The sequence below is a fragment of the Ursus maritimus genome (assembly GCF_017311325.1).
Source record: "Ursus maritimus isolate PB19 chromosome X unlocalized genomic scaffold, ASM1731132v1 scaffold_X1, whole genome shotgun sequence".
Lineage (NCBI taxonomy): Eukaryota > Metazoa > Chordata > Mammalia > Carnivora > Ursidae > Ursus > Ursus maritimus.
This window is the reverse complement of record NW_024423319.1, coordinates 69,781,121-69,799,400: the sequence shown is the minus strand read 5'-3', so window position 1 is coordinate 69,799,400 and position 18,280 is coordinate 69,781,121. Positions and strand designations below refer to the sequence as shown.

The 18,280-nt window shown below is 41.8% G+C and overlaps 1 protein-coding gene across 1 annotated transcript in view; it reads right to left on the bottom strand.

Moving 5' to 3' along the window:
• Nucleotides 1–18,280, bottom strand: part of LOC103681153 (androgen receptor) — a 189,486-nt gene that overhangs the window by 10,004 nt on the left and 161,202 nt on the right. Inside the window, exons 6-7 of the mRNA XM_040631425.1 lie at nt 8,943–9,230; nt 3,134–3,278 (exon numbers count right to left, since the gene is read on the bottom strand). Of these exons, the coding sequence (XP_040487359.1) occupies nt 3,134–3,278; nt 8,943–9,230 (433 nt within the window). The remainder of the gene's footprint in view (nt 1–3,133; nt 3,279–8,942; nt 9,231–18,280) is intronic.

Sequence of the window (18,280 nt, the reverse complement as noted above, 5' to 3'; positions counted from 1 at the left end):
AGAGTTAATGGGAAGGAAAGGGAGAAGAGAGTAGAAGGCAGAAGACAAGGGCCAAGAATGGAATTCAGGAAGAGAGCAGAGGTAGGTGAGAATAAAATAGAGGGGTAACAGAAGAGATGAAAATTGGAAAACACTGAACACATAGTAAGTGTTCAATAAATGACATGTAGGAAGGTGCCATTATAATACTATTCACCATTCTACAGATGAGAAGACAGAGGTTCAGAGAAGTAAGGTAATTTATTCAAGTTCATACATCTGGGGTCCAAGCCCATTACCCTCATAACATGTGTTCTCCACAAAGAGGGGACAAGGAGAGAAGAAAGCAGGGCTGATGACAGGGCTTGGTATCAGAGAGATCAGGAAATGGGTTGGCTCAGAGTCCCTCTCTTTTTGGGCTTCAGTCTCCATATTGAGGAGGCTGGCAACAATTAGTGGCTGGTACTGGAGGGTACTACCTCCCTAGTGGGTGCTAGATATATGTGGGGGAAGTTTGGCCTGTTACAGTGACAGAGATCCTACTGGTATTTACTGGGCAGGTGCCAGGAATGTTTAACATAAAACATATTCCAGTATGCAAGAACATCCTACACAATGAAAAATCATTCCTCTGAAAATGTCACCAGCATCCCTGTTGAGAAACATTGGGTTAGATGTTCCTAGAGACTTGAAGAGCTCTAACATAGTGGTTCCTACAAGAGGAAGAGGGGAGCAGTGTTGTTTCAGGAGCTCTGGGTCTTGATGGGTCTAGGACCCTGCCCATGTTGGGAGTCCCATGGTGCCTTCTGAAGAGATAAATAGAAGTGGCCCAGAAAGTTGAGAAGGAGTGCCACATTACTTACATGGAGACAGAAAAGGGAATGAGCATTTTTAGAAAACAATAATTATCACCTTGCAAAGATTCAAGGGTCTTAGGGCTCTGGATGGGGAGGGTGGTGCAGGTGCCCAGAGTGTTAATTCAATCACTGGAGGGCAGAAGGAGGCCAGTGGGGGTGAGAGTTACACAGGAAGAGGGCTTTTAAAGGCTTGCCCCAGAAGATGGCATCATAGGTAACTGTTTGGAGATCTGGAAACCATAAAGCAGGTTGTGCCAAAAGCCCAATGGTTATTCTTAGCTCCAAGCTACCAGGGTTAGCTGGGTTGGAAGAGGGCAGCCGGGGATACTCATTTTCCCCCATATAGCCCTGCTGTACTGGAAGGAACCAGTAGCCTGTACATTTTATTTTAAGGCTCTTCTGGGTTAAAGGGCTGGAGGGGAAGGAAGGCCAATTCCTGCCCTGACCAAAAAGATTCTCTGTGGTGAGACTAGCTCAAGGTCCTTGGGGAGATTTTTTTGGCCAGCTCCACTCACAATGCTATCAGAGGACCTCAAACAGCAGATATAGAGAGGATTATCACTATTAGGGAAAGAAGATCAGAAAGATACTTCATTTCTTGCCTATCATGGACCAGGCATTTCACATCCATTAGCTCCCATTTTAGTCATCATAACAAACCATTTAAGGAAGTTATATTTTATTAATAGACAAAGAAATTGAAGGTCACTGAAGTCAAGTCTTGCCCAAAGACAGTGATGCAGGAAATTATAGAACAGAGATTTTAGTTGAGATAAGTGTAATTCCAAAATCTGAGCCTTTGACCAAATTCATGAAGAATAAATTGAGCTGGTGGGCAAGGCAAGCATAAATTAAACCTGGTTTTAGTTTTTATTTTTTTATATATTTTTACAAATTTTATTTAAATTCAATTAATTAACATATAGTGTATTATTAGTTTTAAAGCTAGAGTTCAGTGATTGATCAGTTGCATATAACACCCAGTGCTCATTACATCATGTGCCCTCCTTAATGCCCATCGCCCAGTTACCCCATCCCCCACCCACCTCCCCTCCAGCAAGCCTCAGTTTGTTCCTGTAGTTAAGAGTCTCTTATGGTTTGTCTCCCTCTCTGATTTCATCTTATTTTATTTTTCCCTCCCTTCCCCTATGATCCTCTGTTTTGTTTATTCAATTCCACGTATGAGTGAAATCATATAACTGTCTTTCTCTAACTGACTTATTTCGGTTAGCGTAATACCCTCCAGTTCCATCCATGCACATCCTTGCAAATGGTAAGATTTCATTCCTTTTGATGGCTGAGTAATATTCCATTCACACACTCTCTCTCTCTCTCTTTATATATATATATCTTATTTATCTATTCATCTGTCAATAGACATCTGGACTATTTCTTTTAAGATGTATTCATTTATTTGAGAGAGAGACAGAGAGCACAAGCAGGGGAAGGGGCAGAGGGAGAGGGGAAACAGACTCCCTGCTGAGTGTGAAGCCTGATGCGGGGCTAGGTCTCACAACCCTGAGATCATGACCTGATCCAAAACCAAGAGTTGGACGCTTAACCAACTGAGCCACTCAGGAACCACTTAAACCTGTTTTTAAAGAGAAGGGAAGTGGCTGGGCCAACGTCACATGGCCAGAGAGTGGTAGAGCTGCTACTCCCTGTCATTTACCACCATGAGGCAGTATAAGTGCTGAGAGTTATACAGACATACTTTGAATTCTGTCACCAACATGCCTTGGGTGAGCCACTTTATTTTGTTGAGCCTAATTTTCCCCATCCATTAAAAAATATTATCTATTTCCTTTATAGGGGAAATCAGGTTATCATGGGGGCTCAATGAGAAAGGATTTAGAAAGTATCTACCTTTCAACAATAGAGCTGCTCAACAAAAGGTGACTGGCAGCAGCCCTCAGTGGTAGCAAAGGGACCACAGGAACTTCAGCTTTCACAACTAGTCTTTTTGCCCATTCCCTATGTTGCTCCAAGTGAAGGAGAGGGGGCTTGACATGAGGCTGAGATACTCTACAAGGCAGGTCAGAAACATGGCCAAAATAGTAGGCCTTGGGTGGGAAAGGAATGCCTCAGCGCCAACCCCCCTCCCCATTGCTTTCCAACAGGTGGCTTTTCAGCAGGGCAAAGTCACCTCAGATTGGGCAGGCTGGCTGGAGCCTCTACTGCCTCACCTACAGGTTATATGGGCTACCCCCACTGTTATTCCCATTACCATCATCACCACCAACAAGGTCTGGCCAGGATGTTATGTTTATGTGAGTTCTGGGCCCACGAGCACTTACTCATTGAAAACCAGGTCAGGGGCGAAGTAGAGCATCCTGGAGTTGACATTGGTGAAGGACCGCCAGCCCATGGCAAACACCATAAGGCCCATCCAGGAGTACTGAATGACTGCCATCTGGTCATCCACGTGCAAGTTCCGGAAGCCTGAAGATGGGGCAGAGGCAGGGGTCAGACTGAGCACTGATGGGCTGAATGAAGACCCAGCCCTCTACTTGGCTGAGAACTGCTGGCACTTAGGCAGCTCCTGAGGAGCCCCAGGGACCATTAATGCTGAGGAGCAGGGAAGGAACAAACTATATGGTGGGGATAATATGCCTTGCTCTCCTTCACTAGCTACTCAATTGAGATGATGATGATGGAGGCAAAAATGGTACTGTCATTTGGAAGAAAATAATAATCTAACACTGGCTGTTTACAATGTATGAACTCTTTTATAAGTATGTTACTTATACTAACTCATTTAATCTTCACAGCAATCCAATGAAGTACGTACTATTAGTAAACCCATTCTGTGATTTAGTAAAAGTGAATTGCAGAAAGGTTAAGAAACTTGTCCAAGATCATAAGGCTAGTAACTGGCAGACCACATTCCAAAGCCAAGCAGTCTGACTCCAAAGCCTGTGCTCTTGATTACTATTCCTTCCTGAAGATGAAGTGTAATAATCAGTTCTCCTAAGTGAACAGCACTTTTCACTTTACAGAGATCTTTTCTAGCTACAATCTTATTTGTCCCTGGGAAATGGATATTATTATATATCAACATGCGTTGGAATGCCTTTGATAGACACTGCCTTCTCTACACCACCTTCAGACTCTCTTTTCTCTGATCCTCTTTCTGACTTTCACTTCCTGTCCATTTTTTTCTATTTAACAAGTAACCTGGCTCTGCTATTTTCCTACTCTGCCATTCCTGCCCTACTGCTATTATTATACACAAACAAGTTCTTTATGACCTGCTTCCTTAGACTAATTTCTTGCCCCTTCTCATAATTTAGGTTCTAGTTATTCTGAAATATTTAGTTTGCTGAACACACCATACTTTCTCATGCCTCTCTACCTCTGCTATCTCTGCACAGGCCGTTGCCTTTGCCTAGAATACATTCCTCCATCCCCAGGCATTCCATCTGATAAATGCCTACTCATCTTTTAAGTCTTCACTGAAAAGCTACTTCCTCTGTAAAGCCTTTTCCAACTCATCTAAGCAGAAGACTTAATGATTCTTCTTTTACCTTCTTACTGAACTTTGTGTAGCCCTACCCAATTACAGCACTCATTACACAGTATTGGAATTTACTTATGTACACATCTGTCTCCTCCACAAGACTTGTCGATTCCTGAAGACAGGAACTATCCCTTCTTTCATCTTTTCCTCCCTGGTACACAGCACAGTTCAGATATTTGAGTACACATCTTTGAAATATTAATATTTATTATATTTATTAATTTGATAGTAATTAAATGGAATAAGGACTCCCATTTTTTTCATTTTATAAAATGGGAATTAGATGATCTCCAAATAATCTCCCTTAGTCTCAGAGAATGGAGGCTCCTAGATGCTACTTCCACAATACCACACAGGTAGAACAGATGTAGCTGTATTCTTCTGGAAGTTTTGAGACGGTTGGATGTTTAGAGAATCACCTCAGAGCTCATCTCTTACCAGTCCCCTATTTCCTTTTTCCCCAAAAGATTCAGAATTGTGTTTGTTTTTATACTTCATTAGGAATGCTTCCATGAATCTAGATAAAGCTTCTAACTTTCCTGTTGATGACCTAATTTAACTCTCACTATAACCCAAGAGGGTAGGAAATGTGACACTCATTTTGCCAACAAAGAATCCAAGGGCCAGACAAGTTAATTGACTTCCCCAAGGTCATACAGTCTATACGTGGCTGAATTGGGACTAGAATGTAGGTGTTCTAATTCTCTACTTCAGTGCTTTTACCACTCTACTGCCTAAGGACATAGCTTAAGAACTACCAAGGTCATGAGTGTTTCTTAGCCATAGGCCCAGGTCTGAAGTCTACACTATTTAGAAACATTGTTCTGCTTTGTTGGTCCTTGCCCACCCAAAAACCCCATTTCCCTTTTTTTTCTCTTTTAGGTCCCAAGCCTACCAGACATCAGGGACTGTAAAGTCCCCATATTACCACCATTGCAGTTCAATGGATTGGCTGCAATCTTAGCTCCCAGGCCTGTGCCTCCCATCTTCACTGTAGTGATATGCTGACAGACTAGGTGAAGTCTCAGACCCCAGAGTATTTCTTGCCAGAAGTCATTCTGTAGCACAGAACTCCTGGTACTGACTCTTCCTAGTAGGACACAAAAAGTAGGGACCAAACATGGAACACCTCTTGCAGAAAGGGCCTGGGAGCTTGAACCCTGAACCTCTGCAGCAGACGCAAGGAAAGACTTGGCTGCTTAGTGTGTGAATATGAGGGTGTCTAGGGGGAATGAGGATTAAACTATATAAGTACCAAGGAAGCAGTCAATACTGATGCTTTTTTCCCTCCTCGAGATGCCAGAGAACTAACAAAGAAGAGAAAAAGGGAAAGCTTAGTTTGGCTGTAATACTAATTGTAATAGTACTAATGGTCCATAGTGAGACCTGCTTAGCGCTCAATCCTAATTACTATGTACACATCAGCAACATAGCAGGCTAATCTTCCTATAGGTCTAATATGATCATAATATCTAACTCTTTTTTTTAATGCCAAGCCTTTGAAGTTGCCTGCTCAGATAGCATGACTATTAAATAAGGGATGACTTGAGGAAACAGTAGCTCCAGCCTACAGGTTTCCTTCAGCACACCTTCACTTAACACCTATTTGCTACTGTGTTAGGCTACTCTGGAGAAATAGAGAGGAGTCACTGCCAGGTTCTGAAACACACCAAACAGGTTAGGGAGCAGAGAAAGTTTCACTGAGATTCTGTTCTCTCAATAAAATTCAGCCAGTTATAATTTCTTAGCAATCTGCAGTAAAAACCTGTAGTCCCATGTCTAGTCTGCGAAAACGTGTCTGAAGAAAGGCCAGTTGGAAAATCTTTAATGCTATAGTGCATCTGACAGCTAAGGTCTTCAAATAACATAAAGCATCCTTGGGACCCATGCATGAGCTTCTAGGCAAGGCTGGTGGCAGCTTAAATTGATTTTAGTGAAAGCAGTGGCTTAGCATTCAAGCCTCATAATAATGACCGATCATTTACACAGGATCTACTATTGTTTCAGCTACTGGGCTCGGTCCTCTTTCTACATAATCTCAATGTTACTAACAATTAACAAGTTAGTGATTTTTCTGCCCTCTCTACAAATGAAAAAAACAGAAGCACATGTAGACACGTGACTTGCTCAAGGTCACGCAACTAGTATATAGCTAAGATTACAAACCAGAAGCATCTGATTATAAATATATTGTATGCAATCTACTCACTCACCCTTAATTGAGTTATTATTTATTAATGTCCAGGTGCTATACTAGGTGACTTACATATATCATCACCATCACAGAAATCTTACAACAAAATTTATTTGAGTAGATGCCTAGTACAGTGGCTTGCATAGGACAGGAACTCAATCTGTTGAATGAGCAAATAACTTGAACTAGTAGGTAATTATTGATTATATGAATAACAGTTCTTATGAATGTGGCATTTGGCCTTCTTTTGAAGCTACCATTTTAAATGACTCAGGGTCAGCGATCATCTCCTTGAATGAGCTAGATGGTGAACTGATACTGACCTGCAGACTTGTCAATGTAAAAAGAGGGTTTCCCATTCTGGAGGTTGAGCTGAGGAAAGCCAGTAGCTCCTGATCATGCAAATTCTGCCATGATTTGCACTAGGTTATTGTTAAGACCACCAAATTAGAAATCAGACAATGTAAGCCCAAATTCTGGCTCCATTTAAGTGACCAAATGGAACAAGTTAGTTAACCTCTCTGAGCCTTGTCATTTGAAATGGAAATAATAGCTCCTTTGATTAACGGGACTGTTGTGAGGATTAAGTGGAATCCCATCTATGAAAAGGTTCTCTATCCCATAAAATAGGATAATTTAAGTGGTTGGTAACAGCTAGGAAAGATTAAACTGATTCTCTGTTACACACATGACACCAAGACATCCAGCTGAATAAGTCATAAGAATTAAAGCAACTTTCTCTTTTATTCTTTTTTGTATTTTTTTTCTTGCTTTGTGAGCCGTCTGTTTTGTCAGAGTGCATATACAACCAGAGTTCTTGGGCCTTCTTCCCAGTGATCTTATTGGCTAGTCGACCTCAGCTTCTCAAATGCGAAGGTGTTAGGTTGGTCTGGTGGCTATGAGCGGGCCTTGTGAGTAAGAAAGATAAAATAGAGGCTTGATAGCTAACATGCAATGTCTTTGAAGGCAACAAGATCATATTATGACCCAAGTGGGCTTGGATGAGGCTTTGGCCTCTCACTGTAAATCCCAGGGTTCCAGAACTACAGGAGTACTACACAGACTAGGGGTAGAGTGGGATGAGGAGGGGATTTGGAATCAGGAGGGGGCCTGGACTCAAGTTCTGGCCCTGCTACTTTCAGACTGTGTAGGCCAAGCACATGACTTCTTAGAGCTTTAGAGCTTTAGTGTTTTTATCTCTTAAATAGGAAAAAGAACACCTACTTTATAGGACTGTTTGGAAGATCAAATCAGGTAATACAAATGAAACTGCTCTGTTCACTATAAATTTCCATCTGAATGGCAGTTATTCTTAGAAGGCAGGTTAATTTTTGACTCCATAACAGGTTTAGATTGTTGATGTTTCAAAAGAATCTTTGAGTCATAGAATTTTAGGATTAAGACAACCCTTAAAGAGTTTATGCTTCACTTGTTTCCAAACTGTGTTCCTTAGAGCCCTAAGATTCTGCAAGAGTGACCCGAGGCTTTTGTCAGGGTAGTGAGGGAGAGGCACTGGCTTTAAATCAAACAGCTCCACTTGGATCTGTATACAATGTTTTTAAGAAGTAAAGAGTTGGGCTGCTAAAGAAAAGTTTGTGAATCCTTGGATAGAGGAGCTCTGAGGCTTCTTCAAGCTCTAATATGCTAATAATTAGACCCGTTCAAACATCAGATGGCCTAGGGAAAGAGTGAGTTCCCCATGATTGGCGGTAACCAAGCAGAAGTTAGACAAACACTTTGTATTTCTTTCATTATCACCTAATATTACCTCCTATTATAATTCCTAAGGCAGTTTAAAGAGCACTAAGAGTTCCTTGAAGCAAAATTTGACAACCATCAATTTAGTCCATCTACTCCTCACACAGTATAGATGAAGAAACTGAGACCCAGAAAGGGAAGGGATCACACAACAAGTTACCAGCAGAGCTAAGACTAAAATCTAAGTGTTCTGACTCCCAACTCTTTTTTTCTACCACACTAAGAGTTTCCATGGTACGACTCCTGTCGGTAATACTGAAGACAGAGTATCAGTCAGGCTCAAGACTATCTCTGCAGGGAAGCCTGTGTGTGCCTATGTAGAAGAGTATCTTAAGGCACATAAGGGTACGTCCATGTGATCTCTGATTATGGGGAAATTTGCTGACTATGTCTGTAGGTTGAACTTGCAGACATGATCACTGTGTGCTGATGTGAGGAACAAGGGATACTCTATAATTCTGCTCTTCTCATTGATAAAGCAGTTTCCTTATTTTTCAGGGGGGAATTATACTGATCTCTCCCCTCCATAGGGTTATGGTGAGGACTGCATGAGTTAAGACATGGTGCTGGCCCATAGGAGAATTCACTAAATATGATCTCCCTTATCACACGCTCCCCCTTCTTATTTCCTTACCAGGCAAGGCCTTGGCCCACTTGACCACATGTACAAGCTGTCTTTCACCCAATTCATTAAGGCTAGAGAGCAAGGCTGCAAAGGAGTCAGGCTGGTTGTTGTCATGTCCAGCACACACAACTCCTGGCTCAATGGCTTCAAGGACATTCAAAAAGATGGGCTGACACTCATAGCCTTCAATGTGTGACACCGTCAGCTTCTGGGTTGGCTCTTCAGTGGGGCTGGTGGCACTGGAAGCCTCCCCTTCCTCTTGTAGCTTCAGATTACCAAGTTTCTTCAGCTTCCGGGCTATGGGGAAGGAAAGGAAAACGAATTTATTATCAACAGCCAAGCACACAACTCAGCTACCCCTTTAGAAAAGTTGCCTAAGCTAAGAAAATAAGGATATTCATTCTTCCTGGTCACAGAATCTAAACTCCTTAAGGATAAGTGCTCAGTTTAAACACTGGTTGAATGAATGATTTATCATTCCAAATCCCTACTAAACCCAAACTTTCATATCTTGCTTTATCCTCAATCCAACTCTGGATTTAACAAATGGAAATTTTCTGGTGTTACAGCATTTTCTACTGACCACTATACAGCCTCAGATATTGTCAGACATTATGCCCATAGTTGAACATACACTGTAACACACATACTGATTTTCTTCTTTAGCAAAGGGGAGTTTGAGAAGCTAAATGGCTGAAATCCCCAATATTATCAAAGGAGTAACAGAATATCCCTGACTCTGTCTGTAAAATGGGACCCATACTAAGAGGCAGCCATCAGAAAGGATGATAGAAATTACTTCTTTTAAACAACAATAATCCCAAACTTAAACCTTAAGAACCATCTTCCCCACATGCTTGCACAGACACAATTTAGAGGTACTTGAGCATCCTTATGTTTACTTTGTGTTATTTTCCCTAGCAATTATATTGGAAGAAACAGAAATAACTGGGGATGTCATAACTTTGAGGCCTAGCATAGGCAGTTGCACTGGGGAGAACCACAAACCACTTAATCTCTAATCCCTTTAAAATAATAATAAATAAAAAATAAAACAAAGAGATAAGTTGATTGCTCAATTTAAGTGGATAAATACAACAAAACCTGTCGCTGGTATGTTTCTGGGTCCTATAGAAAAAGATACTTATCTGGAACTGACTTTCAGCTCTATTAGAAAAGTAATTCCTGCAAACTCCAGTCATAGTGCAAATCAGTAAGTCAATGCAAGAATGGATTACATGATTAAATCAACAACCAGGATAGAGAAGGAGAAAATGTTGGGGTTAGTGGTGTAAGAGGAGCACAGAGTACTCATGGTAAAATAAGAGGGGAGACTGGAAAATCGACCCAGAGTGCAAGATGACATTGTCCAGCTGCCATTTCTGCAGGGCTTGGACAGTCAGTAACAAGGAGATATGCACACACACTGTCAACTCCCACCTCCCACCTTCCACCAAGAGCACAGGATGGAAGGTATGGGCCCATCTTCTTCCAGATTTAGAGGCTTAGCCCCCAAAATGTCTTGTCATTTGGCGAACCCATTGCTGACATGCGTTCTTGTAGGCAGCTCCACAGACTGGCAGTGCCTACTGGGTCTGTTCCCTTGGTACAGTTTCTAAAAGTAGACCCCATTTTTCTCACCACTAGCAGCTTCTGGCCTTGAGCTCAGGAGCTGACAGACCATATAGTCCCCCATTCCAACCTGAAAGAGGACAAAGATGTGATTTGCCCTCTGCCTGAGGTAACTAAGAAAAATTAGGGTAACTATTTTTTTCAGGGTCTTCTATGTGCCTCACTCTATGAATACATTACATCATTTAATTCCACAATGATTTTAGGAAATTAGGAATATTTCCTATTCCTGTTTTACAAGTGAATAAACTTAAGAAACACAGCTATCAAGAAAGAGAAACCTGGGGCGCCTGGGTGGCTTAGTCAGTTAAAAGTCTGCCTTCAACTCAGGTCATGATCCCAGGGTCCTGTGATCGAGTCCAGCATCAGGCTCCCTGCTCAGCAAGGAGCCTGCTTCTCCCTCTGTCGGCTACTCCCCCTGCTTATGCCCTCTCTCTCATTCTCTGTCAAATAAGTAAATAAAATCTTAAAGAAAGAAAGAAAGAGAAGAAAGAGAAGAAAGAAAGAAAGAAAGAAAGAAAGAAAGAAAGAAAGAAAGAGAAAGAAAGAAAGAAAACCCAATAATCTGAAGCTGGTCTGCTGACTACAAAGGCTATGTTATTTCTACTGTATCATGCTGCCTTCTCAAGGTCTCCGAATTCCTGAACCCTACTTCTAGCCAAACAGTGGAGCTGAGGAGTGGGGAGGCAGGGGTTATATCCTCCCTGATTTCCATCCTCACCCTTGACTCCAAACTTCAATAACTAGCATCAAATCCAGAAGACAAGAGGCAGGAAACTATGAAAATACTCTAGTCATGGGCCCAAAGTAGAGACAGGTTTGGAGCACTATAGTGGCCTAAAACGTCACAGCATGACAAAATAGGAAGTGTCTTGTCAATTTTTGCCATTCTAACTGGCGTAAGGTAGTATCTCAATGTGGTTTTGATTTGAAGTTCCCTGATGGCTAATGATTTTGAACATATATTCATGTGTCTGTTAGCCATTTGTATGTCTTCATTGGAAAAGTGTCTGTTCATATCTTCTGCCAATTTTTTGATTTGATTGTTTCCCGTGTATCGAGTTTGAGAAGTTCTTTGTAGATCCTGGACACTAATGTTTTATCTGTCATGTCATTTGCAAATATCTTCTCCCATTCCGTGGGCTGCCTCTTAGTTTTTTGACTGTTTCCTTGGCTGTGCAGAAGCTTTTTATCTTGATGAAGTCCCACAGTTCATTTTTTCTTTTGTTTCTCTTGCCTTTGAAGATGTGTCATGAAAAAAGTTGCTGTGGCCGATGTCAAAGAGGTTGCCGCCTATGTTCTCCTCTAGGATTTTGATGGATTCCTGTCTCACATCGAGGTCTTTCATCCATTTGGAGTTTAAGTTTGAATATGGTGTGAGAGAGTGGTCAAGTTTCATTCTTTTGCATGTAGCTGTCCAATTTTCCCAGTACCATTTATTGAAGAGACTGTCTTTTTTCCACTGGATGTTTTTTCCCGCTTTGTCAAAGAGTAGTTGCCCAAAGATCCGAGGGTCCATTTCTGGGTTCTCTATTGTGTTCCATTGGTCTATGTGTCTGTTTTTGTGCCAGTACCATGCTGTCTTTGTGATCACAGCTTTATAGTATAGCTTGAAATCCGGCAACGTGATGCCCCCAGCTTGGCAAAAATTGACAAGGCAGGAAACAGCAAATGTTGGAGATGATGTGGAGAAAGGGGATCCCTCTTACACTATTGGTGGGAATGCAAGTTGGTACAGACACTGTGGAAAACTGTGGAGGTCCCTTATAAAGTTAAAAATTGAGCTACTCTATGATCCAGCAATTGCACTACTGGGTATTTACCCCAAAGATACAGACGTAGTGAAGAGAAGGGCCATATGCACCCCAATGTTCATAGCAGCATTGTCCACAATAGCTTAACTGTGGAAGGAGCCGAGATGCCCTTCAACAGATGACTGGATTAAGAAGATGTGGTCCATATATACAATGGAATATTACTCAGCCATCAAAAAGAATGATTTCTCAACATTTGCAGCAACATGGACAGGACTGGAGGAGATAATGCTAAGCGAAATAATTCAAACAGAGAAAGACAATTATCATATGATTTCTCTCATGTATGGAACATAAGAACTAGGAAGATCGGTAGGGGAAGAAAGGGATAAAGAAAGGGGGGGTAATCAGAAGGGGGAATGAACCATGAGGGACTATGGACTCTGGGAAACAAACTGAGGGCTTCAGAGGGGAGAGGGGTGGGGGAATGGGATAGGCCAGTGATGGGTATTAAGGAGGGCATGTATTGCATGGTACACTGGGTGTTATACTAAAGTAATGAATCGTGGAACCTTACCTCAAAAACTAGGGATGTACTGTATGGTGACTAACATAATATAATACAAAATATTATTTTTAAAAAAAGTAGGAAGGGTCTTTAGAAATCATTTCATCCAAGGGTCACATATTCAATATGCCTTCAGCGTCTACATAGGTAATGCAGTGGTGTATGCGTGTGTGTGTGTGTGTGTGAGAGAGAGAGAGAGAGAGAGAGTGTGTGTGTGTGTGTAGGAGAATGGTAGGAGCTCTGGTGAACTGGAGTAAATGACTACTGGTCGTCCTGCCCTTGGCATGCACATGCATGTGCACACACACATACACACAACCCTAGAAGGCATTCATGTAATATTTAAAATTTTTCCTGGAACTCGTCTGTATTCCAAAGTGAAATTCAGTCCTTAGCTACCATTTTGGGACTTTTGACATTAATCCAACCTTTCAAGTCAAAGTTGGGGAGAAGAGGCCAGAAAGAGTGAGGTCACCCAGTGGCAGAACTAAGACTAAAACCAGGGCTTTTATTCCTAATGCAGAGTTCCTTGTGCCACAACGCCTCTCTTTTTGACTAACTCATTTCTACTCTATCACAGTCCTTACCTCTCTAAGCTTCTTCTAGATATGCACTGTTCAACACAGTAGCTACTGGCCACACGTGGCTACTTAAATTGAAATTAATTAAAATTAAAGAAAATGAAAATATAATTCCTTAGTCTCACTAGCCACATTGCAAGTGCTCAACAATACAGACAGAACATTTCCATCATCTCAGGAAGTTCTATGGAATAATGCTGTGAATCTAGACTGTTCTCTGGGGCAGCTGTCTCATTTGTCATGCCCTACTCATGCTATTGATAAAGAAGAAAAGAATCTAAATAAATTTTATACAGATGAATCCTTGGGCTTTTCTAAAAGGTATGGGGACAAAGCAATTGGTGCTGGTGCAATCAGTGAAGTACACTCTGTCACCTCGACTCCCACCAGTGACTCAGATCTCAGTGGGGTGATGACTCGTGGACCTAAGCAAACTCATTACAAGCAAGATCAATATGTGCAGAGACTGTGGGGAGAGTCCGTCACCATGAAATAATTCCCCTTTTCTGCATAGTGCTAATGAGAACTTGGCTGGTATTTTCACATCCTCCTCCTCTAGACTTACATGGTATCTGCTTGAGGAAAAGAAGCCTCATTCCCACTTGCCTCTAGGACCTGTGTAATGTGATGTCCCTGCAGCCACTGTGGCCCAAGCTGCACCAGGTGTTCTAGCCTCTCTGCCTGAAGAGGGTGACTGTACTGGACGTAATTGAAATCAGATTCCATTCATTCTGCCAGGGGATCCTCTGTTCTTTTTCTGCAGCAGAGGCCAGCATGTTGCTAGACGACTTGGAATGCTGGACAATGAGGCTTGCTAGTCTCAGCTGTTACTCAATGCCCAAGGCCTTGTTTTCTTCCATGAAGGCCACCCCCACACCCCTCCTTCCTCCTGCACCTGAGCCCCAGAGTCAGCTCTAACTCTTTCATGTGAGGTACAGGCCTGCCAGCTCCTGTTATAGGAGAGACCCATTTGGTTTACTTAAATTGAGAAGCCAGGAGAAAAGGGATAGTAAAGGTGGATAATGTAACAGTGTTGGAGTTGCTTTGCATCTCTTCCCTGTCTTTCAGTGTCAGGTCAGTGACAACAAAAGGTCACTGGCAAGTTACTTCCTTGTCCTTACCAGCTCTTTAGGGGATTGAATCACCTGACATGATGTCTGGATCCTGCTGCCTGGATCCTACGGAGAATTCACTTTTCGGCCTGGTGGCATAAGACCCCTGCGAGACCTGTCTCTATAGCACCAGAGAAAGATTTTTCAATTCAGGTTCCATGGTGCATTCCCAAGGAGAGGTAGATGTGATTTATATGTGGCTTCTATAGCTACTGTGACCTTTAGGTACTGTTCCAGCCTCATTCCTTGCCACCTCAAGATAGAGGCTTTCTCATCCATGGGCAGGGAAGAGGCAAGGTGAGGTGAAGTTCCCAAAGTTTTAGAAAACTTGAATCACTCTCCCTAAGATCAAGGATATTTCTCTTCTCCATACCTCATCATAAAATTTGGAGCATAAAAGAATCACTTTCTGTGGTAGGTGGACTTCTGAGATGGAACCCAAGAGCCCCAATCCCTGGTTGTTCACATGTCTTCTTCCAGTTATTTAGTCAAACACTAATCTACTTGTGGTTGTGAATGGATTGGATAGATGTAAGGTCATAATTCAACTGAGTTTTAAAGTTGGTTATCCTTGATGGGCTTGGCCTAATCAGATGAACCCTTAAAAGGACTGGGCTCTTTCTGGAAAGACATTTGTGGAGTCAGGGGGATTCAACATAAGGAAGATTCTCTGTTGCTGGCTTTGAAGGTGGAGGGATCAACACGCTAAGGAATGAGAACAGCCTCTAGGAGCTGAGAGCAGCCTCTGGATGGCAGCCAGAAAGGAAATGGGAACCTTAATCCTACAACTGCAAGGAACTGAATCCTGTCATAATCACACGAACTTGGATGAGAACCCTGAGCTCCAGATTAAAATGCAGGCTGACCAATACCTTGATTTCATACTTGTGAAACCCTGGGCTGAGAAACCAGTCAGGCTGTGTCAGACTTTTGACTTATACAACTGTGAACTGGTAAGTAGATTCTGTTTGAAGTTGCTAAATTTGTGGTAATTTGTTATGTAGCAATAAAAAACAAATACACTTTCCTTCCAGAAGTATGGTATAGGTCAAGATAATAGGCTTCAGAGTCAGATGATCTTGAGTTCAAATCCCAGTTCTGTCACTTACTAGTTTACTAAGTTTGAACTCTTTGCTCTCTCAGCTTTCCTGAGATTCAGTTTCCTCATTTGTAAAATGGGGGTACCACCACCTAGTTATTAGGACATTTATGAAAACTAAATGAGAGAGAATGTCTGGCACATAATGAGCCCTCCAAAATGACTCCTTCACTCTCCATCCATTTCTGAAAAGTAGGAAGTGAATGGTTTGCAGGTGACCTAACTCAGGCACGGGGAAGAAAGAACAGCAGAATTAAGAGAACCAGATATAGCAGTGAAGGGAAGAGTAACACATTATAAAATGAGGAACAACAACTGAGTTTCTTCTGCACAGACGGCCTACAAACTGAAGTCAAAACATAAAGATATGTTTGGTGCAGGGCTTCAAATTCTTTGTGAAACCAGACTAGGCCATACTTACACGTATGTATTTGAGTATGTATGTGTGTGTACCTGCTTGTATATTAGTGCTTAAATAAAGGGGTCATGAACTCAAAGATCTCCACTAGTCAGGCAGATATGTATGTAAATGAGTAAAACAGCCTAGTGCTATTACTTACCAAAAATAGGGTAGGCTGGGGAAAGTGAAAGTAATCAATGCCCTGACTAGGGGCCGTCTACATCAATTTTCTAAACAAAGACTGTGCGGGGCAAACAGAATTTTGTAAGTGAATATTGGCCTGGGGAAAGTCAGTTTGTGGCCTCTGGCTTACATCATGCCAGCCATCTTTTCATCCACTGGGACTGCAGTCAGGATATCTCACTGTACAGCTTTAGGCTTAGAAGATCAGATGAACACTGGATTAGGATTCAGGGGAGCTCACTATATGACCTTGCAAACATCCTTTTCCTTCTTTTGCACTTGGTTTTCTCATATATGTATAAAAGGCAACAGTTAAGAGCAAAGAATTTGGAGCTAGACCATCTGTTGTAAGCCTGGCTCTATGCTTACTACATGTGTGACTTTGGATAAGACCTAGCCTCTCTGTGCCTCAATTTCGTCATCTGTAAAGTAGGGGATATTATTAATACCTAAAAAATAAAGTTTTTAATGAGGAATATATAGTTACTGTGGTGGCATCTGTGAGTAGAGGAACACTTCTACACCACCAGAAGGACTCTCCAAGACTGAAGCATGATGAAAAAAAAGCACTAAACCTAAGGAAGCACAACACAATGATGACATTAAAGTTCTGAAATGTTATTTACAATAAAGGGCTTTTTATTACTATGGTGGTTAATTCAGAGTCTTATGGGAAATGTGACCTTGAATGTATTCCTTGACTTCTCCTGCACCTCAATTTTCTCATCTATATATTGGCTCCAATCTGACCTGACTACTGCATAGGACTATTATTAGGAGAGAATGAAATGATCTGAGTAAAAGAGCTCTGAATCTGGTAAAAGTGTATGCCAATGGGCAGGCTACGATGTTTTCCAATAATGGATCTTTAGTTAGAAAACATTCTGAAAAACTGCTTAGGGTGGCAACCTCTAAGAAGTATTGCCTTCCACCTTGAGCATCTGGTCTCAAGCCAAAGGCTGAGGGCCAAACTGACAGGTTTCCGAATCCTCAGATAATAATAGGATCATCTCACAGAGTTGTTGTAATTTTCCCTAGAAGAAAGCATGCTAAGACAAAGGTGCTTAGAACAGAGTAAATTCCATAAGTCAATAAATTATGCCTTTTACTTTTGCTAGCTGCTAGGCCCCACATTGCTCTGCTTCATCCCATTTATCTTAAGCAGGTAAACATCTTTCTGAATAAGCTAACTGATGAAACATACAGAGTTTCCACAGGGACTGAAATCAATTAGGAGAGAGAATCGGTGTTATAAGAGCCCCAGACATCAAATATACTATGATAGAAGAGCTTCAAGAGGTCTACAAGTTCCATTAAAGGCCCCTGAGAGGAGGCAAAGTGGGCCTGAGGATGTGGCTCCTTCTTTCAAACCAGAACAGCAGTGCTTTATTCCATACCTACATTTGGGACTCTTCATCAGATTTTGTTTGAAGAAAAGGTTATATTGTCAAGAAAATGTTTGAAGGCTCCAGATCTTGTCTATCCCTTCCTCTGCTATTCAACCAATCCCTGTTTAAAAGAGGAGTAGACTGAAGGCCAAAGCTGTTTTGCCCCAGGTCACAGAGCTAGATAGTAGCAGATCACAAAATAGACTCAAGTATCCTACTTCTTGGGCGGTACTCTTTCCATTTCATCTCGTTGAATAGCATGTTAATGGGGAGCACAGTCCATTGAAGATGAGTGGGGAAGAAGTAGGACAGGGACAAGAGGCAGGGAACAGAGCCAGCCCTTGGCAAGCATGCAATGAAAGATTAGTAAGGGGTGCATCCAAATATAAGTGTACACTAATAAGTGTAGGCCAAATTTTCTCAGGCAAGAATGCTCCTTGGTCCTCTCCTCCATGCCTCCATTCTCCTCCCAGTCCCAATTCTGAGTCAGAGAAATAGCCTGCAAAAGGAATATCAAATTTTATCTTTCAAGGTTTATGTTGGACTATTTAGTCTAATGGTTTTTAGTTCATGGAGGAGTAAACGTAATTAATAATAGAATGATATGCAATGCTGCATAACCTTGCCAAA